This window comes from Danio rerio, chromosome 6 (genome assembly GCF_049306965.1).
Source record: "Danio rerio strain Tuebingen ecotype United States chromosome 6, GRCz12tu, whole genome shotgun sequence".
In the NCBI taxonomy this organism is placed as follows: Eukaryota; Metazoa; Chordata; class Actinopteri; order Cypriniformes; family Danionidae; genus Danio; species Danio rerio.
The window spans coordinates 31,626,008-31,648,654 of NC_133181.1; the positions used below are offsets into that span (position 1 = coordinate 31,626,008).

At 37.1% G+C, this 22,647-nt stretch overlaps 1 protein-coding gene across 16 annotated transcripts in view; it reads right to left on the minus strand.

Annotated features, from left to right (window-relative positions):
• The window catches only part of dipk1ab (divergent protein kinase domain 1Ab), a 40,810-nt gene extending 19,345 nt beyond the window's left edge, over positions 1-21,465 (minus strand). For 2 of the 16 annotated variants that reach the window (XM_073954176.1, XM_073954171.1), the window contains exons 1-4: positions 21,369-21,465; positions 21,203-21,281; positions 4,844-5,158; positions 3,855-3,988 (exon numbers count right to left, since the gene is read on the minus strand). Coding sequence is in view for 2 of the 16 variants with exons in the window: in XM_001338113.8 (XP_001338149.5) it covers positions 21,203-21,286; positions 21,369-21,458 (174 nt within the window). In the remaining 14 variants the exon portion in view is untranslated. Of the gene's footprint in view, positions 1-3,854; positions 3,989-4,843; positions 5,159-9,790; positions 9,930-17,943; positions 18,137-21,202; positions 21,287-21,368 lie in introns of those variants that run through there. The other 14 variants (XM_073954169.1, XM_073954168.1, XM_073954172.1 and 11 more) reach the window with 11 other exon arrangements.
• Between the last annotated feature and the right edge of the window lie 1,182 nt (positions 21,466-22,647).

Consider the following 22,647-nt stretch of genomic DNA (forward strand, 5'->3'; position numbering starts at 1 on the left):
GACGAACAATATTTTTGAAGTGTTTCAGTCAGGTTTCAGGGCTCACCACAGTACAGAAACCGCCTTAGTGAAAATAACCAACGATTTACTCTTAGCTGCTGACCGAGGGTGCGTCTCGCTATTAGTTTTACTCGATCTTAGTGCGGCATTTGATACCATTGACCACAATATCCTCATAAATCGTTTAAAGTCTACAGGTGTCCAGGGACAGGCTCTACAATGGTTTAAGTCTTACTTAACTGACCGCTACCAGTTTGTAAATCTTAATGGACAGCCTTCACAAATCTGCCCAGTAAAGTATGGGGTGCCTCAAGGATCAGTTTTAGGCCCTTTACTGTTTACAATTTACATGCTACCTATGGGAGACATTATTAGAAGACATGAGATCAGCTTTCACTGCTATGCAGATGATACTCAATTATATATTTCCACTAAACCTGACGAGACGTCTGAACTTTCTAAACTAACTGAGTGTATCAAAGACATCAAAGACTGGATGACCAACAATTTTCTTCTCTTAAACTCAGACAAAACAGAATTATTACTTATTGGGCCTAAATCTTGCACACAGCAGATCTCGCAACTCAATTTACAATTAGAGGGATACAAAGTTAGCTTTAGCTCTACTATAAAAGATCTGGGTGTCATATTAGACAGCAATCTAACTTTTAAAAACCATATATCCCATGTCACAAAAACTGCCTTCTTTCATCTGAGAAATATCGCTAAATTACGAAATATGCTATCCATCTCAGATGCAGAAAAGCTAGTCCATGCTTTTATGACTTCGAGACTGGATTACTGTAATGCTCTATTTGCTGGCTGCCCAGCATCCTCTATTAACAAACTTCAATTAGTACAAAATGCAGCAGCCAGAGTTCTGACCAGGTCTAGAAAATATGATCATATAACCCCAATTTTATCCTCCTTACACTGGCTGCCTGTTAAATTTCGTATTGAATTTAAAATATTACTTCTCACCTATAAAGCTCTAAATAATCTAGCTCCTGTTTATCTAACCAACCTTCTGTCTCGCTACAAACCAACTCGCTCTTTAAGATCTCAAAATTCAGGGCTTCTGGTAGTACCTAGAATAGCAAAATCAAGTAAAGGAGGTCGAGCCTTCTCTTTCATGGCTCCTACACTCTGGAATAGCCTTCCTGGTAATGTCCGAGGCTCAGACACACTCTCCCAGTTCAAAACTAGATTAAAGACCTATCTGTTTAGTAAAGCATACACTCAATGCATCACCTAGCGGGTTCCACACTGGCTTCTACATCTTGCTTATATACACTATGAACAGCAGCTACGCTAATTATTCTCTTTATTCTCTATTTTCACCTGGGGATACTCATCCCGAGGTCCTCAGATTAGGCGGAGTCACTGATTGGATCCAAGACCAGCGACGTGATGATCCCAAGGATTCCATATCCGGGACCAGGCCATATCCTGAGCTGCTGCTGCGCTGATGGTCGTGGGGAGTGGAGAACATGAGTCTGATTCCAGCGACGCTCCAGGGACAGACGAGTCTTCATTGAGGCCATCTTCCAGCATAAACCACGGCGAATGAAGTTCTGCACAAGACTTTTGGCCAGCGGAGAAATTAAAATGGTCGTGCCCAACTGAGTCTGGTTCTCTCAAGGTTTTTTTTCTTCACTCCCATCAGGTGAAGTTTTTTTTCCCTCTCCGCTGTCGCCACTGCCTCGCATGGTTCAGGATTGGTAGAGCTACGCATCGATGAATTTGCTCTTCAGTGTTTGAACTCTCAGTAATGATTAAATCACACTGAACAGAGCTAAACTGAACTGAACTGAACTTAAACACTAAAACCTGAACCACACTGTTCCAGTTACTATGACCATTTATGTGAAGCTGCTTTGACACAATCTACATTGTAAAAGCGCTATACAAATAAAGCTGAATTGAATTGAATTGAATTGAACTTCTCTATCAAATGCAGGGATTTCTTACTGTAAAATGTTCATATTTCATAATCGTTTTGCAAATAAATTTGCTTATTCAGTAAAAAAAGCAAAGGAAAATATAAACTGCAATAAAGTAAAGATCTTTTGATTATATGGAAAATAACCCAGATTTTTGTTTTGTAGATTATATGATAGCAGTTTCAGCAACAACCAGAAAAATAAAATATAAATACTCATATGCTTAGACCATATATTTTATCCTAGAAATATTTTGAAAGGCTCTCAGTCACCCTCTTAATGGTCTCATCTGTTAGTTTGTCTGTAATCTAAACTGATCATCTCTCTCTCTCTTTCTCTCTCTCTTCAGTGGCTCCTCTAATGACAGCCCATCACTCCCTCTTCGCTACAGGCACTCAGTGAGATGCAATTCTGCCATTTCCATCTGAGAATCCATCTTCCTCTACTCTTTAAATCTCATGCCCTTCAGGGTCTCAAACTCACAGACTCACTAAGCCGGGATGACAGGCGTTGGAGAGTTGTGGCAGACCAGCGTCCTGCACTGCCTTTCAGACCTCACAGGGCCCAGAGGAGCTGTCGTCGCCATGGCAATGGGGTGACAGAAAGCTCAGTTCTGTATAGGCGTCTCCTCGAGTCCAAAGTCAAGGTCTGGGAGAAGAGGTTCATTCATCAAGCCTAAATCAGTTTTCTGCTTTCCCAGTCTCTCGTCGCTGTATTTATTCCTCCCACTGCCTTTCTCTGCCTTCTGTATGGCTGAGGTCTGTTAGCTTCAAAGTCCAAAGTTCTTTTAAAACTTTACAATTCTAAAACCAGAACCACATACGGGCCATCCTAAGAAGATGCTGTATGTCTGCTGTGAATATCTTTATGGCTTACGGCCAATATTTAAAGATTGATACTTTTAGCATAATGTTGATTTTTTTTGTAGTGTGTCAATTAGTCAGATTAAGTGCAGGTAAACAGTGTAATGTCTTCGTTCAGCACTAGACATAGTTCTTTCATGATTATTTCTTCATCACATAAATAACTCATTCATTCATTTATTTTATTTTCGGCTTAGTCCCCTTATTAATCTGGGGTCCCAACAGCGGAATGAACCGCCAACTTATCCAGCACATGTTTTACACAGCAGATGCCCATTCAGCTGCAACCCATCCCTGGGAAACATCCATACACTCTCATTCAAACACATACACTACGGACAATTCAGTTTACCCAATTCACCAGTGCATGTTTTTGGACTTGTGGGGGAAACCGGAGTAACCGGAGGAAACCCATGTAAACACAGGAAGAACATGCAAACTCCACACAGAAATGCCAACTGGCCCAGCCTGGGCTCGAACCAGCGACCTTCTTGCTGTGAGGCAATTGTGCTACCCACTGCGCCACCATGCTGCCCCCACATAAATAACTAAATATAGCAAAAATAGACAGGGACTTTCCAAAAATAACAAGAGCGGAGATGATCAAATCAGTCAGTCCACAAACATAATTAAAGCAATTAATCTAATCAAGTCCTCCAGAAATCCTCAACCTAGTGGCTACAAAGACACACGTTAGCTCTGAACACATGTAAACTGTACATCAAATAAGTTCACTCTAAATAATGAGTTCCCTAATAGTTCTATAAGGGGTTCTATATAAAGGTACACACAGTGACAGTAGAGCCAAATCATCCTGAAAAACCCTCAAAGCTAAAATGATTCTTTGTTAAAATCTGTAACCGTCAAAGCATTTTCTGGAGCTCAACAATCAAGTACAGACTGGCAGCCACTTTTCAATAGGACAGATCAATTGTTTTTGTACATTTTTACAATATAAAATACCTTTTTTCCTGTTTTAGAATTAACAGAACAGCTCTGTTAAATTGATGATACCACTTTTCAAAAATTAAAGCATGATTTTACTTACCTTTTTAACAGCAGAGGCTCACACTGTCTATTTTTGCAGCTTTTGGACTTCATAATCTTACTTTCTCCTACATAAGCCAGTGGAAGAGAAACTATGTGTGCTACAGATTGTATCATATCCTACAAGCTCATCATCTGCAGAGAGAAAATGCCACTCGGTTATTCAAAAATAAACACACTATAAGAAGCATCATAGAAAAGTTAGCATATTTCACTGGAACGTGGTCTTCAATGAAACCACTTTCAGTTTCTGTTTTGCTTCTTTAAGTATTGTTTTAAGTATGTTTAGTGTCACTGCCATTTATTGTGGTATTCATTCATTTTTGCTACAATTTCACATGAAGTATCCGACTGGCATGTGCTGCCTGGGGTATTTATGGTATTTATTCTTTTTAACCCTAAAAGTGCCTGCATAAAAGACCAGACAAAAATCTGATATTTAAAAAATATGAGAAAATCTGATACACCGGTGTATTGTAATATGGAATATATGGAATAATACAGCGTCTTTACGCTGTTTTCATCTGTTTTTATTATTTGTTTTCATTCTATTTATACTTGTGTCTTTTATTCCTGTTTATGTAAAGCACTTTAAATGTGTATGAACTGTGCTATATAAATAAACTTGCCTTGCCTTGCCTATTATAAAAGTTAAAAATCACTCTATTATAATATTAATCAAAATAAACTATCATTAAAAATTGTATATCAATGATATACATTCTCAAAGCATATCTCAAAGAGCCCTTATTGGAACCGTTTTGAAGCTCTTTTCGTATAAGCGGCATGTTTCATTGTTTTCAGAAACCCAACACAAACAGCAAGACTCCTGTGTATCAAGCTGTAGCTCATATATCAAACAGAGGAAATCTGACATCAATAGCTTTATAGTTTGCCACTCGGGATGACAGCTCTCTCCCTTGTGACAGGAAGTGTTTCCATGGCAGCACTTTGAATTAACAGAGAATCACAGTGTCAGAAATTTCTCACCGTTTAGTACACTGAGATCCCGCTGGTCAGTGGACGCGGGTCTGCATGTGTCAAACAGTATTCGGATGCTCCGCCACTGTGAACTCACAGGCCATGTGGCGGAGACAGTGTGAAATATTCAGCAGCGGCCCCCACAACACTCATGCTTCTCAGCTGAACTGAAGACTGTGTAGAATTTCAATCACAAGATGGAGAGAAAAGTCCACATAAGGCTCCACATCGCTAGAGCCTGTGGCTCAGTCTTTTGTGGGGGAGTAGATGATGCAGAGGTGAGGAGTTTTTGGAGTTTTTATAAACTATATGATTCCAGTCGACCTAAAAAAAAGTTTCACCAAAAGAAAAACATAAAAGGAAATACTGTGAAAAAAATGTCCTTGCTCTGTTCAATTTTTTTCACATTTCAAATTTCACAGGAAGGTAATAACTGTGACCCTTGACCAGTGTTTTGTTGCACAGTTGGGAATAGCAAAGGTATGTTGTAAATTTTATACAGTAAATATATAAAAAATATTTTTTATTATCAACGTGCAATGCTTAGCACTTCATTTCAACAACTTTAAAGGTTTTCAAGATTGTTTTTGTATCCTCTAAGAAATGATTGGTTTTTCAAGAATTCTCACTTAGATGTGTTTGGCATTAATAGCAGGTTCGGCATGCTGTCCCAGGAAAAAACTCTGAGCTCGGAGATAAATGAGCCCAAGGCTCCCGCCCGGTCAATAAACATATGAGGGATCTGAGATCAGGTAGGTCTCAAGAGCTCCCCTTAGAAAAGGGAGGAAAAGGAGGAAATAGGGTGGAGGAGGGGATTCTTCCAAAACAAAGATAGAGAAGTAGGGAAAAACGATCTATTTATAGTAGGCTTGGATCACTCAGATTGGAATATTACTGATTACAGATGAGCAGCCAGTCATGCTCAATCATATCACGTGCTCCTCTCAAAATTAATTTATGAAACTTCACTTAAACCCAAATTGGGTAAAATATGGACTAAAGCTGGGGTCACATTAGAGTTTAAGCATGTGAAATTCTGTCGTGCGGCTCTGCGAAAAGGGGCGGGATTAAACAAGCTTATTACACATTTTTAAAAGCGAGCAATTGCTTCATGTTTTAAATTTCTGCCCAGAGATGTCATGTTTTGATCCTCGATTGTTCTCACGCAGTCAAGTGATGTGATTTCGCAGGTCAGAGTTCGCCCAAGCTTGAACTTTGCACCGCAGCAACCTGCGAAACTTGACGTATGACCCCGCGTTTCCAGTCTGACGCATTCGTATGCGTATGAATGGAAGTCTAGGGGAGGAAAAGCCCAGTGTGACCACAGTTTAAATCAAACATTGGGTTAAAAATAGTCCTGTTAATTTAATAAAAAAAAAATAACCCAGCATTTGGGTAAAACATCAGCAGGATAAATTGGCGGTTCATTCTGCTGTGGCAACCCCTGATTAATAAAGGCCGAAAAGAAAATGAATGACTTTTAGAAGTGGATCATATTTCGTCTTCAACTGTACGTGTAATTGCTTTAAATTGTACATTGTCCAAAGACATGTGGTACAGGTGAATTGAGTTGGCTAAGTTGTCCATAGTTTATGAGTGTAAATGAGAGTGTATGGATGTTTCCCAGAGAGAGGATGCAGATGGAAAGGCATCCGCTGCGTAGAACATATGCTGGATAAGTTGGCGGTTCATTCAGCTGTGGCGACCCAGGATTAATAAAAAGACGTAGCCGAAAAGAAAATGAATGAATGAATAAATGAATTTGGAATAAAATATTCATTTATTCATTTCTTTTTTTTCAGCTTAGTCTCTTTATTACTCTTGGGTCACCACAGTGGAATGAACCAGAATTAACTTATCCAGCACGTTTACGCAGCAGATGCCCTTTTAGCTGCAACCCAACACTGTGAAACACCCATACACTCTTGCACACTCTCACATACACTACGGCTAGTTTATTCAATTCACTTATAGCACTTGTCTTTGGACTGTGGAATGAAATAATTTACATATGAAAATATGTTGAAGGTTAACTAACACCATAAGAGAGAGAGAACATTGTCAAAATTTTGATATAATCTTACTTATATCTGTCTGCATCTTGACTGGTATAGGCCGCGGTGTTTTCAAATGGAAAAAAATGAGTGTTTACATGCGGTTCATTGTCTATGCTGCTCTCCCAAGAGATTAAGCCTGTTTGCACCTCTAAACACACTCAAGCATGAATGCAAACAAAGTCTGTTTAACCGGTAAGTACTCTAGTCGCTTGGCTCATGGAGACATACTGTAATGCTCATCGCAATTGTATCTCAGATCGATCCTTGTGTAACCAATGTAGCTCTGCTCAATCGCAAGTGCAATATTCAACAAACAAAGCAAACCCACACCTGACCTTTCCAGTCAATGCACAGAGACATTCATTTCAGCTCTGCTAATGTGGCATGTTCATCCTCAGGACAACATGGCCCATCGCTGAAGGGAGAGCCGAGCTGAAGCACGTAATGAGAGGTTATTGATTGAGGCTTTGTGTCTGCTTTTCATTAGTGGCTGAGTGAGTGGAGAACAGTGGCTGTGGAAAAAGTGGGCAGAAACAGTGATATCCCAATGACCCTCAAAGGCTTTCATCTAACGTTTTAATCAAAATGGTTCTAAAGGCAAGGCCAAAGGGAGTGAGTGTTAAGTGAAGTGGTCTCCATCTTGAAAGACCCACGGCTATTCTCAAAGCTGGAGTACTTTCAACCTGCTGATGGCCAGCTTCAGGAGATCAAGCCATAATGTCTTATAAGATCAATAATTTATTAAGACTGATTGATCATTTAATTATATGTTTCTTTTTTGAAATAATTTGTTTGATTTGGATTTTATTATCATATTTATTTATTTTATTTTGCAGTGGATAAAAAAATATGCATTACATTGAGAGAATCAAAGCGCGTAAAGTTGAATCTGAGGCCTACATTTAAACTGCATATATTTATTCTTCTGTTGGGAAGTTGATTATATATGTATATATATAACGCATGTATCAACTTATACAAATCAAATTTTTAAATGCTTTTTTTTGTTTAATTTTTTTCAATAAGAGCAGGCAAATACACACAACCAGGCACAAATAATAATAATAATAATAATAATAATAATAATAATTATTATTATTATTATTATTGTTATTATTATTATCAATATTATTATAATTATGAGCCAAAGATTCCAAATATGTAAAGTTTTTCTGAGTCTATGACAAACGGTCTACAAATGGCAGCCAAAATAGATGGAAAGTTTTGGTTTTAGCACCATAGCGCTACCTATGGGCTGATTTAGATGAGTCATGGTATCCGAGTAGCGGTTAAGCAAACGGACCATCTGACAAAGTTTCAAGGCTCTAGGCCAGGGGTGTCCAACCTCGGTCCTGGAGGGCCAGTACCCTGCATATTTTAGTTCCAACTAAATTAAACACACCTGAACTAGCTAATCAAACTCTTTCTAGGTATACTAGAAACTTCAAGGGAGGTGTGTTAAGGACGTTGCAGCTAAACTACAGGACACCAGCCCTCTGGGACCGAATTTGGACACCCCTGCTCTAGGCCTTACGGTTTGGTCTGCCTGTTCTGCATTACGCCTGAAGAAAAAAAAAAAAAATAATAAAAATCCTAACAAATACAATAGGGTTTTAGAACTACGAGCTTGAATGCGTAATAATAAAAATGCAACCACAAATAATTTACCTATACTGTTCAATACTGTTTAAATGTTTTTTTTTCTTCTTAATGTTTCATAAATATATTTAAAGATTAGATTAGAAATGTTATATAATCACTATAATCACAATGATTTAAAAAATTCATTTTACTTTCAAAGAAAATCACATTACCTTCCTTCTTTCCATCATTGCGACTGTAAAAGCCAAGTTTCTGAGTTGGCATCCCTGACATGTAAATAAGGGTAGTCATATATTAAAGTAATCATCTTCTAGCTGACATCACTAAGTTATTACAATTACAAGTCATCCTTGCAGCTAACAATAGATTATCTGTTTGGACTGGAGTGAGACTTAGTTTTGAAGAAAATGAAATAAAATAAATAAATAAAGGACGTGATTTATTTATTTATTTATTTTAACAATTTACCATATACAGCTAAAGGCAAAATTATAGTGCTCATGTAAAATTTTAATTGTTTATCAAAAATTTCCTAAGTGATGTTTAATAGAGGCAGGAAAATTCACAGTATTTCCTATTCTTTTCTCCTGGAGTCTGGACAAAGTCTTATTTCTTTTAGTTTGGCTGGAATGAATGAATGAATGAAATATTCATTCATTTATTTACCTTTGGCTTAGTCCCTTTTTTACCTGGGGTTGCCACAGCAGAATGAACCGCCAGCTATTCCAGCATATGTTTTATGCAGTGGATGCCCTTCAAGGAGCAACCCTGGGAAACACCCATACACCATGATTATTTTTTGTTAATACAATTTCTGTCCAAAACTATACCACATGTCTTTGGACTGTGTGGGAAAGCAGAGCACCCAAAGGAAACCCATGCCAACACGAAGAGAAACTGCACACAGAAATTATAACTGGCCCATCCGGGACTCGGACCAGCGACCTTCTTGCTGTGAGGCGACAGTTCTAACCACTGAGCCACCATGAATGAATATTTGAAAGTCAATATTATTTGCCCCATTAAGAAATGACTTCTTTGAGAACAAACCACTGTTGATAAATGACTTAATTATAATTGCCCCTACACATAACATTATTAACCCAAGCTACCAAGAAAGTTAAGCCTTTAAATCACACTTTAAGCTAAATACTAACATCTGGCAAAACGACCAGTAAAATATTACATACTGTGATCATGGCGATCATTGGAAATTAACTATTAAACTATTATGTTGAATAACCTTCTCTCCATTAAATAGCACTTGTGAAAATTTAAAAAAGAATCAAAAACTCACAATTTTGCCTTCAACTTTATAGGTTTCCAAATCCTCATAATGGATCTACTATTTGTTTTTCCTGAATTCAATTCTGTGACTATGCAATGCAACATTTGGCTTCCAGAACATGACTGGAGATTAAATCTGCCAAAGGGGTAAAGGTAAATGTGAACGCAAAAGATTATACTGCGTCCCCTTGGGCTGTGACAGCTTGTTTGGTTTGACAGGATGAGACGAGCTGCGGAGGGACGCACAGCTTGATATGTCCTCAGAAGCTTACTATGTAATCAACCTCCCATTGCCCACAGCTTCAAGCACAAGCATTAAAAACCTTCGACTTCAGGTACTCTGCAAAGTAAAAAAAAAAAGAAAAAAAAAGAAAAAGAAAGTGGCAATATGGAATATGGAGCATGTTTTTAGCTTTTAATCCTCAAACCCCTCAGTGGCTCGGTGAGAGATGATAGGACGGAAAAAGCGGATCAAGTGGGGGAGAATTTTTGCACTGACACTTGTTTTCATAGCTTGCTCTCTGCTCATCCATAATTCATGATCATAAAGCGATTTCTTGCTGCTTCTCCCTAATGCCCCCCACCCCTTTAGACCAATGAGCAATGGATAGATGGAGAAAGCAATAAAAAAAGAGCAAGGAAAAGTGACACGCAGACAGAGAGACAGGAGCTTCACTACACCACGGTAAAAACACCAGTGAAATAATGCTGAAAGTATTTCTGATAAAACCCAATGTGTCAATAAGACTGATGATGATGATGATGATCTCAGCCAATAATTTAGCATTTAAGTCGTGCCATTTGTTTGTTATTACTGTAGCTAGACATATCAAAAAATCTGGCACTAAATGTGGTGGATATATATACAAATCATCATATTGAGTCTTCTATCATGTCTTCCATCTTTTGAGGTAAAGATGATTTATATCAACTCTAAAATAGTATTAATTCAGAATTTTTTTAAATAATATATAATAATATAATAATAATAATAATAATTAATTAAAAAGTAGTTTGAACATAATAGTTCTAAATTTTGAATTCTGGGTAATTTTTATGTTGATGATTAGACTGAAGCTAAACAAGTTGTTGAACCTCAGACTGATCACACTGTGTGATCACAAATCACACCGGAAACAAAAATAAATTAGTGATAAATTAGTGATAATATATATAATTACATAACTTACTTAAAGGTGCAGTAGGTGATTATCTTCAGAAACATTTTTTGTTGTGCTGATTAAAAGTCTCTTCACATTCCAATAGTATTGATAAAAGTAAATGATCTATGTATTTTTGTATTCTGCGTGAGGCATAAAACTAAACAATATTCGTCCAGTTAAATAATGTCAGGCCGACAAGTCGCATAATTCTGATAAGTAGCCCAAACTGTCTGTCAGCAAATGTACATTTGTAAATCTGCGCAGCCGTGTATGCAGATCCACCATTTGCCCTTGGACACACATTCACATTTACACGCGAGAAAGAGAGAGAGTGACCGGTAAAAACAAATGCTGGACCAAAACCTTTTAACATTCTGAATCAATATTGAAGTTACTTTTGCACACTTCAGGAAGGATGACACCATGCCTGAAGTATTTCTTTTAGACAGGCAATGTTATGCTTTAAAAGTGTTTTAGTCATGCAAAGCTGATGTAGATTGCGTTGTGTTATAAATGTAGATTATTTAGTTTAACAACAAAACATAATTAAATAGCGCTATTCTGCCTAGCCTGCTTTACTGAGGTGAAGTTGGTTCTATATTCAAATTGGTTCATTTTTGAATAATGACAACCTGTGATGCTCTCCTTATATTGTTTACCATGCTACTGTAAATATTCAGTCTGAAATAGCATGTAAGTATTTAGTAACAAGTGTAATTCCTACACCCTGCCGGCCAACCACTAAGCATACAGTACTCGCTTTAATGATAAGTCATGCTACATGTATATAACACATTTTTTTTTGTTCAGAATTGTAGTATTGTAGTATTATAAATTGTGTTTCAAAGAAATTAGGCTAATGGATAGCATTTAGGCACACTATAAATTTTTTTTGTTATTTTACGTTTTTTTTTCCTGGCAGCTGGGGTGCCGAAAAAAAAAAAGTAAAATAAAAGCCATTAATTACAGACATTTATGGCAAATTTAATGACCATTATTTTACAGCACCACCCAAAAAAACCAAAAAAACCTAAAAAGCTGATTTTATTTTTATTTTTTTTATTTCTTACAATGCAGATCACCTATTCCACCTTTGATTATGGTGCACCAACTGCACCATATGATTTTTTCTGTAATTGATGATGATTTTTATAACAAATATTTACATTTTTATTTATGCATGTGTGTACCTTGTAGGCTTGGGAAGACAATCGTTTTCAAGGTATACCGTGGTTTGGAAAAAGTCAAGGTTTTAAAACTGCCAAAAACTTCTGTAATACCGTTCCTAGGGTACGTGTAAGATTTTTTATTTACTTTTTTTTAGGACAACAGTATCTCCAGCAGTAAAAATATCCAAAGATACCATTTAAATGGTAAAGAAATCTCTGTTTTTATGATTCATTCTGTCAATGATTCATTTGAACTATTAGCCTGACATGTTTACTCTGCCAAAACATTATAAATGTTTTGCAAAATAAAATAAATTGCGTTCAAAGGGGATTTTTTTTTTTACCCAGACATTTAAAAAGATTATAATTTAGAGCAGTAACCACAATACCATGGTGCTGTGAAACCGCAATACTTTTATCCAAGGTTATTATACAATCAGAATCTTACCGGCCCATGCCTAGTACTTTGTATTCCTCAGGTTGTATAGCAAGCATAGGAATACAAGTGTAGGTGTGCTCCTACATCACACCAAACGAGGTATTTTTTGAAACACTCCATTTTTCCACAGATTAAATGCATTAATGTAAAAGTAAGTAAATACCCTCAGAGGCTTGTTAAGAAGCTGTCATGAAATACAAAACATATTAAACTGATCTTTTGACCTAATAATAAATTATTCAGAAAATGATATTCACATTCCACAACATCACATGCATGTTCATGATCCTAAAAAGGAATGTCGTACAATAAAGATTTTCCACGCTTAATTATTTCTGACACACAACATAATATAGGGATTAAAAAAAGAATAGCAAAATAAAAAGGGAAAAAATACTTTCATGAAGTACTGATGAAAGTTGAAATGAAAATGTTTGTCCCACAAAAAACAAGTCGGATTTAATGCCTTTACCGACATAAAAGCATTTACAAGCTTATTCTTTCACTAAAAGAAACAGTGGCATGAAGAACAAGAAAAAGCTTCTCTGGTGCATTATAAGTGTGATGAGTTCCCAAGCGGCACTGCTCTGATGGAAGCAGATGTCACACAGGCACTGCAGGTCTCATTTGACTCATCTCTAGGAGAACAACCAGCAATCAGGCACCCCATCCCGCTCCTCTCACTCCTCTCGCCCCATGGGACACATTCATCCACACACTGACTCAACACTGCAACAGTCCAAAATGTTTACATCAAGCTCACCGCTGGAGCTCAGGAGGGCTGCGATCGAGGCCGATACACAGATTCACATGATAAACGCGGAATGATGATTGGTTGCTCCTATGCTGTGAAATGTGACTCAACAACAAATGATCTAGACATAGCAACATCTTGTTCACTGCTTCACAAGCTGTCATTTCAGAGCAGCTGCTCTATTATGAGATGGAAACACTTGCGTCACTTTTGCTTATGTTGTTTTTTCCATATAATGAATACGATCATTTGTCTTGGCAGAGTCATTAATTTTTCAAATCCTGATTTGTTTTCAACTGAAATACACACATTCATTTCACACTCAATATATAAATGTCAAATATAGAAAATAGATGATTTGGGTAAATATATCTTACACTTTTTTGGTATAACAGTTTGTATGAATACAGTATATGAATACAGTGCATTCGGAAAGTATTCATAGCTTTAACCTTTTCCACATTTTATGTTACAGCCTTATTCCAAAATGGATTAAATTAATTTATTTCCTCATAATTCTACACACAATACCCCATAATGACACTGTGATTTTTTTTTTTTATTATTGTAAATTTAATCAAAATAAAAAAGCAGAAAAATCACATGTACATAAGTTTGTTGAAGTAACGGTGTGCAGCCATTTTTAGATCTCTCCAGAGATGTTCAATAGGATTTAGGTTTGGGCTCTGGCTGGGATATTCACCGAGTTGTTGTGAAGCCACTCCATTAATATTTTGGCAGTGTGCTGTGGGTCATTGTCCTGCTGGAAGATGAACCGTCACTCCAGTCTGAGATCAAGAGCACTCTAAAACAGGATTTCATTCAGGACGTCTCTGTACATTGCTGCATTCCCTCTATCCTGACTAGTCTTCCAGTTCCTGCTGCTGAAAAACATCCCCACAGCATGATGCTGCCACCACCATGCTTCACTGTAGGAATGGTATTAGTCTGGTCATGAGTGGTGCCAAAGAGTTCAATTTTAATCTCATCAGACCAGAGAATTTAGTTTCTTATGGTCTGAGAGTCCTTCTGGTGCCTTTTTGCAAATTCCAGGCAAGGATTGGCTTCCATCTACTCTACCATACAGGCCTGATTGGTGGATTGCTGCAGAGATGGTTGTCCTTCTGTAAGGTTCTCCTCTCCCCACAGAAAAATGCTGGAGCTCAGACAGAGTGACCATTGGGTTATTGATCACCTCCCTGACTAAGGCCCTTCTCCCCAGATCACTCAGTAAGATGGCTGGCTAGGTCTTGGAAGAGTCCTGGTGGTTAAAAACATCTTACACTTATGGATGATGGAGGCCACTGTGCTCATTGGAACTTTAAAAGCAGCAGAAACTTTTTTGTAATCACCCACAGCCTTGTGCCTTGAGACAATCCTGCCTCGGAGGTCTACAGATAGTTCCTTTGTCTTTATGCTTGATTTGTGCTTTGACATGCACTGTCAACCCTGGGACCTTATATGGACAGGTGCATGCCTTTTCAAATCATGTCCGAATTTCAAAAAATATTTTTTTTTCACAGTGTCATTATGGGGTATTGTGTGTAGAATTTTGAGGAATTAAATGAATTTAATCCATTTTGGAATAAGGCTGCAACATAAATAAATGTGGAAAAAATGAAGCGTTATGAATACTTTCCGTATACACTGTATAAGATTACACCGTTTTTAAAGTAAATATATTTTCATCCATTTCTCAGTGAATTTAGACAATATATTTGGGTACATTTAACCAAAACTATTTTGTTAGTTATTTTATATTCATTAGAAGTGTGGTCACCTAACATCTTTATGAATGAAAAGATTATGCATTTCTTATTCAAATACAGGTGTTTTTTTTTTTGTTTTTTTTTTTTACTTAAAACTTAATGTAATACTTTCTGTTGATTAGACCTCTTAACAAAACATATTCAAGGTGGTGTACATTTTTTGTTTTGTTAAATCAGTACAAGTTTTAGCTTTGGTGTTGATTATAATATATCATGCTCACACATTTCTCATTTTATAGCATCCTATACAAAGTATTTAAATGTAATCAGAATTGTGATGTGTCTAAATGATCAAGAATTCTTGTTGTATTATAATACATTATGCATCAACTGCCATCATGCTGCTATATATTCATATTTAATATTTAAATGTGTCCTACCATATAACCTCATTTAATTTGTGACACAGTTCCTCTGGGCTGCACTGGAAGCAAAGAGGGTCAGCCTGACACTCATAGTAAATAGGAGACCTGGTTTTTTTATTCTCATGGGAACGAAATGGAGGAGCACGGTTGCCTGACTGTGACAGATCCTTAAACAGGACTAAAATATGGCAGAAATGAGCACCAAGCTTCACGCTGCAGAGAAAGAGCGTGTATATATTACTTTATTTGGTACTGTTTATATAGGTTAAACAAGACAGAAGCCTTGCAAACAAAGTAGGCAATAATAAAGTGGGCACAAATCTAAGTAGGCACTCTGAAGGCTGTGGAATTGTAAGATCTTTCTGATGCACTAAGAGCCTAGAGCCACTCTTTATTATGAAAATCTCCAAGATCTTGTTTCATCGAATCATACCTAGATATAGCCCTGAATGCTTCTGGATGAAAGAGCAGTGTATGGATTTTCAGTCACATTGAGTCAGGCCGTGTTGCTTGATACAACTTTTTTTTTTTTCAAAAGCACTGCTTGCATTGAATTAAAGTGCAGTGCAGTGCAGTATATATGGACTCTTGCACCAGAACAGATTATACTTGTTACATACTGGCATATGAACATTTTAACGAAACCTATGCAGTGTGAGAATTGAGTGAAGAAATGTTCAGTCTATTGGGACCAAAGACTGGGAACTCTACAGTGCTTAGGAGTATAACCATGTGGTATTTTGTATTGGGCCACTCATATTACTTTCCTGCTTATCTTTTTAAAACTGAAAGTTTGTCTGGACTTGTTGTCTGGAGGTTCCCTATGGAGTCTTCTCTATTGAATGCCCCTTTTCCCAAATGACTGATACTCTCAGTGTTATAGTTTCAAACCTTTTGCAAAAAGAGGAACCTTAAATAACTAAGAGCAACATGTCACAGAAGAGCTTTAGATGTCTACGTCTATTATTTAAACGAGTGATTGAGCACAAGAATATTCAAATACATTACTCAAAATAGAATCTTTATATTTTAAGATAAACTGTTTTTATGTAATTTTAACAAATAAAACAAACATTGTATTTGTATTAACATGAGCACTGGCATGTACAGTATATATAAAACAATCTTGCTCGCAAAAACACACAATATGGATTGACATGATTAAAAATAAAAATAAAATCACACAGATTAGGTTGTAATTATATAAATATAAAATATTTTGAACAGCACTGGGCACTTTTGATGTTAGAAGCTCATTATAACTGTATTATACCAAGGTGTTATTTCTTATTGATTTGTTCAAAGGGTAGACCAGGGGTGCTCAAACTTTTTCTTATGATGGGCCAAAAACCAGACTTGATTGAGGATTGAGGGACGAAGTTAAATATTGTTGCCATGTATAATTTCCTGATTTATTTAATAATACTTATAAATAACTAGAAAACATAGCTTTACATGGATCAATACTGCTTTTTAAAAAATATTTTATAATGAACTTATTACAGTAAAACCAAAACAATAATTTATAACAGAATGGAGATACACTGGTTTTTGCCTTGATGTAATCACTGATGTCTTCTGCATAGTCCTATATCCATACTGGCATTATTTACTGTAGATTTGAAAAACATCTGGTTCATTTACAACATTTAGATGAAACATTTTATTTCAGTTTTTTTTTTTTTTTGTAGCTCACCAATAAAATTAACAAACAAAAAAAGTTACATCAAATTAGAAATGACGATCTTTTCTAAAGGCATTTGCCAGAGCCTTTTCCATCCTTCTTCCTCTCTACTCAAATGGGATGGTGGGCCAAACCAAAGGTTACAATGTGCCAACTTTGGCCTGCGGGCCCTACTTTGGGCATCACTGATTTAGTCAAACAAACAAACCAACAAAAACAAATAAAACATTTACTTCAGTTAATTATTAATTTACAGTTTTTGCTTTAACATGCAAAATCATGAAAATCCATTCCAGTCAGATTTCAGGTGTGTATCTAACTGCCATTTCTGTTCATTTGAGAACACTAATGAACAGCAGATCTGAAAATCTGTCATCATATATATTTTTATTCTGTTGGCTATTGGTGCAGCTTTGAGAGGACTCTGTTTATAAAATATGTGAGAAACTCACCTCCTGAACAACAACCATTGTGTCCAGAGGAATTTAATCATGCTAACCTTGTGAATTTTATGAAGCACGCTCTTCTAATTATTTCCATACAATGTTTGAGAGCTTAAAGCTGTTATTTTATAATAAATTCTCTGAGCGCATGACCTCTAAATAGAATGCTTTATGTAGATGAAATAAAGCAGCCTATTCAGAGTTTATCCATTTAGAGGAGAAGCAGTTACAGAAGTCAAAGCACCACGGCAGATCCTTCAGGCATATAAGCAGATCTCAGATAATAAATAAAATCTGCCCAGAAAGCATCAGGGTTTAACTGTGGCTGAAATTCCCCAAAATATTCATAATGGAAAGCAAAATGAAGTCTTACTCACAGGCAGTTGTTGTCATTGCCTCTAACTAAAATAGTGTTCCAATGCAAAGCATGTGAATATCAGCCTCTGAGGTTCATTTGGCCCACAGAACAGCACGTTTCTCACATGTTCACTCTCTCCTGTGCTCCTGTAAGCCAGTAAGCTCGACTCTGTGTGTGAGGACAGTCAGCACTGGAGAAGACTCAGTAAGCTGCTGAAAGCACACAGGATTACAGTTTTCAGAAGATAAACAAAATGCTTAAAGGAGGGTTGCCATCCAAGTCTGAACCGCTCATCCCTCACACCACAACACTGATGCCATTTCCTTCATTTTGAGGAACTAAAAACAACTAAGCTCATTTTCAGATGATCCACCACAGCCTTCACCTCTGATTTAAGAATAAGATTTCCACAGATGAACATACATATTACTCAGACAACACAGAACACCATCTGAGGTAATTATCAGTTATTCACACTGCTTGTGAAACATTACAAAGAAATTTTCAAACTGAGTCCATGACACCCTCAGCAGTCTGACAGCGCTGATCAGTGTGACTGAGATGAACAATCAAATAAAGACGGAGCTTTATTGTGAAAGAGTGTGAGCTAAAATTTAAGTACCATCTATTATCTGACACCTGTTTTGAAAATCAGCTAACATTCAGTACATCAGTAACATTCTCTGATTTAAACTAGTGAAGTTACATAAACTAATTTCGAGAGGAGCACGTGATATGATTATGCACCGCTGGCCACTCATCCGTAATCAGTAATAATCCAATCAGAATGATCCTAGCTTAATATAAATGGATCACTTTCTGCTTATTGCTCTATCTTCTTTTTGGAAGAATCCCCTCTTCCACCCCATTTCCTCCTGTTTCTCCCCCTCTAAAGGGGGAGCGATCGAGACCTACCTGATCTCGGTTCTCCTGATATGCTTCTAGACCGGGCGGGAGCCCTGGGCTCAAATATCTCCGAGCTCAGGGTTCTCTCCCGGGACAGCATGCCAAAGCTGCTATAAATGCCAAGCATATCTAAGTGGGAACTCTTGAAATAGGTTTGAGGTGCTTTTTATGTCAAATAAGAATTTTGCATGATTCAGGTACTTCAAAAATGGTTATGAAGAAGAGACGAATTATTTTTGTCATTTTGTGTTTTTTACATCCACTTTTGCTTGCATTTTAAAATAGAAATACAAAAATATTAAATCTAATCATTAGCACACTGTTGCAGAAGCTTTATTTTGGGCAATTACAGGTAAATGTCACTAAAAAAAGCAAATAGTTGCCTAACTAGGTTTTTTATTCTCTTCGGTTAAATACATATTGCAAAAAGTTTGGGACATTTTACGTTACCTTTAAATGCACATAAACTTTAAGGACAACCTTAGGGTTTAATATGGATTGGTCCACCCTTTGTAGCTATAACAGCTTCTGGAAAGACATTCCACAAGTTTTAGAAGTGTTTATGGGAATTTTTGACCATTCTTCTAGAAGCTTGTTTTTATTGTTAGACATTGATGTTAGACAAGAAGGCCTGGCTTGGAGTCTTTATTCCAATTCATCTAAAAAAGGTTCTATAAGGTGGAAGTCAAATTGGGAGAGTGTGGGGTTGTTTCCCAGCACTGAAGGGTGCTGGGACAAACATATGCCAGAGTAACTGGCAGTTAATTCGTCTGTGGTGAGTGAGTGAGGGAGGGAGTGAGTGAGTGAGGTCAGGACTCTTTGCAGGCCAATCAAGTTCCTCTATCACAAACTCATCCATGTCTTTATGAACCTGGAGTAATCTTGGAACTGGAAAGGGCCATCTCCAAACCATTTCCGCAAAAATAAGGGCATGAAATTGTCCAAAATGTCTAGGTGTGCTCAGACATTAAGAGTACTCTTTTTTCTGGAACTAAGGGGCCAAGCACAACCTCTGAAAAACAAGCATATGTAACGAAGGCCAGCTAGTGAATTGCTGTGCAGGTAAACCTCCCTCTTCTGACCTCAAAAGGTGCACTAGCAACAGAAGCAACAGACCAAGGCTCCTTGTTAAAGCAACCGACTCCCATGCGGGAAGTCACCAATTCGATCCCAGTTTGAGGCAGTTTGGATGGTGTAGGACCGGCGGGGTTACACATAGTCTCCCTCCACCAAACTTTACACTTGTACAATGCAGGCAAGTACCGAGTAGCTTTTCTCATGGTAATTTCCAAATTCAGACTCATACACCAGACTGTCAGACAGAGAAGCATAACAGAGAACACGTCTCCACTACTCTGGCAGTGTGCTTTACACCACTGCATCCGACACTTTGCATTGCACTTGGTGATGTAAGGCTTGGCTGCAGCTGTTGGCCATGGAAACACATCGAGGCACAGTGCACCTCAGCATGTGCTGCACTCATGATTTTACTTAAACATCATGGCTAAAGAAGCTGTTGTTTCCAATTGCTTCCACTTAGTAATAATAACAGTTGACCAGGGAATGTTTAGTTGTTAGGAAATTTTACAAATGCACATTGCACAGGTACAACACGGTTCTTGAGTTTACAGAGCTCCTGAAAGCGACTCATTCTTTCACAAATGTTAGTAGAAGCAGTCTGCATATGTGCTTGATTCTGTACACCAGTGGACATGCAAGTGATTGGCACACCTGAATTAAACGCTTTGAAGTGGGGTCTCAAAACTTTGATCAATATAGTTTATGAGCTTGACAATACTCTGTAGCCAACTGTTTTGATGTTTAAAAGGAGGCCATACATCTTCGATGCACACAAACTCAACGCCCCAGTAAGTTGAGAATTCACACTTTATGTTGTGCATTAAATGTTGACAGGTAGGGGAAATGTTTTCAGCAGGACTATCAAATGTTATAGCCTATATACACAGCAGCAGTGTTGCTACAGCAACGAGAGACCCGCCGATTGATAAAACGCAGCAGCACCAGCTTCTGATGCTCCGGTTGTTGTTTTTTCAGTTGCGAAAACCGTAATTTCGGTCATTTAACAAGATTTTTCAATGAGGCCGGCGTATAATGGTCGCAAACACTGCTGAAAAGAGTCGCGGATGTGTCACTGGATGTATTCAGTCGCTGTAATAACGCTTGTTGGATGAGTGAAGCTTTAAGAGATGAATCCTTCAGAAACTTCTGAGTCCAAACGGGATGACAGCATCCCCGCTTCATCCATTCAAATCTCACAAGCCAATTATTCCAAGTACACAGACTGATATTAAAGCCGAACGCTCGGTGCCGTTTACAAACAAATTACATGCGATGCATATTTGACGTCTTACCTGGATATAGACGGGTCGCTTCAGCCAGATCCACGGTATCAGACCCCGTGCCATGATCGAAACACCACATTTCACAGCACTAACCTACCACATATACAGCTTTAGAGAACAGCGAAGGACATTTAAATGATGTAAAACATGAAACAGAGTGAGCAATGTCCTTTACCAAGCCAGGGTGTTTCTCGCCATAGGGAGAGCGGATGATGAAGAGTGTGATGCTCCTCAGGCGCCGCACCTCACGCGCGATGAGCAACATCTGCGCTCACATACACTGGATGAGCACGAGACACCACTGCCGCACATGACTATATGAGGATGTGGGAACATTCATAAGGCTTTGGAGATGAAGTTGGTTTCAGAATAGGAAGAGGCACGCAGGAGGACAATTATTTAAACATTTAAAAATTAACGTGCTAAACAAAAGTTGAAATAATGCTATTTTGACAGACAAGCTTAATTAAAGTTATTGTCCTAAATAAAATAGAAAGTAGGCTATGTATATACAAACATACTAGAATATAAACAAAGTTGAAGTCAGAATTATTAGCCCTCCTTTGATTTTTTTTTCTTTTTATAATATTTCCCAAATGATGTTTAACAGAGGAAATTTTCACAGTATGTCTGATAATATTTTTTTTTCTTCAAGAGAAAGTCTTATTTGTTTTATTTTGGCTAGAATAAAAGCAGTTTTTAATTTTTTAAAAATCCATTCAAGGTCAAAATTATTTGCCCTTTTAAGCTATATATTTTATTTTATTATATTTTAGTCTATAGAACGAATCATCATTATATAATAACTTGCCTAATTACCCTAACCAGCTTAGATTACCTAATTAACCTAGTTAAGCCTGATACGTCACTTTGAGCTGTATAGAAGTGTCTTGAAAAATATCTAGTCAAATATTATTTATGGTAATCATGGTAACGATAAAATAAATCAGTTATTATAGATGAGTTATTAAAACTATTATGTTTAGAAATGTGGGGGAAAAATAAACAGGGGGCTAATAATTCTGACTTTAACTATACACACACACATACAAATGCTATATACAAAAAAAAACACCTTATTTTTTTCATTCAATCTGTATACTGTGCTACTGTCCTTCAAACCACAAAGTTTTGCAACTGTTAGCGAAACATTTTAATAACTAACGAATACTTTAATTGTATTTAACATGCTTTCTACATATATACAATCACTTTTGTAAGTTAAATTTTATGTCATTGCCTGCTTTAATAAAGGAATTGTATAGCCTTATTACTAAAATGTTATTTTCATACACAATTACGCGTATGATAATTTTTTCAATAAGTTACTGTAAAACATATACATTTCCAGCTAATATTAGTGCATTACTATCATATACTTTAATACAATAGCTGATAAAAACAACAACAACGCTTTTTACTGTAAAGCTTGGGCTATTAAATATATCTACAAC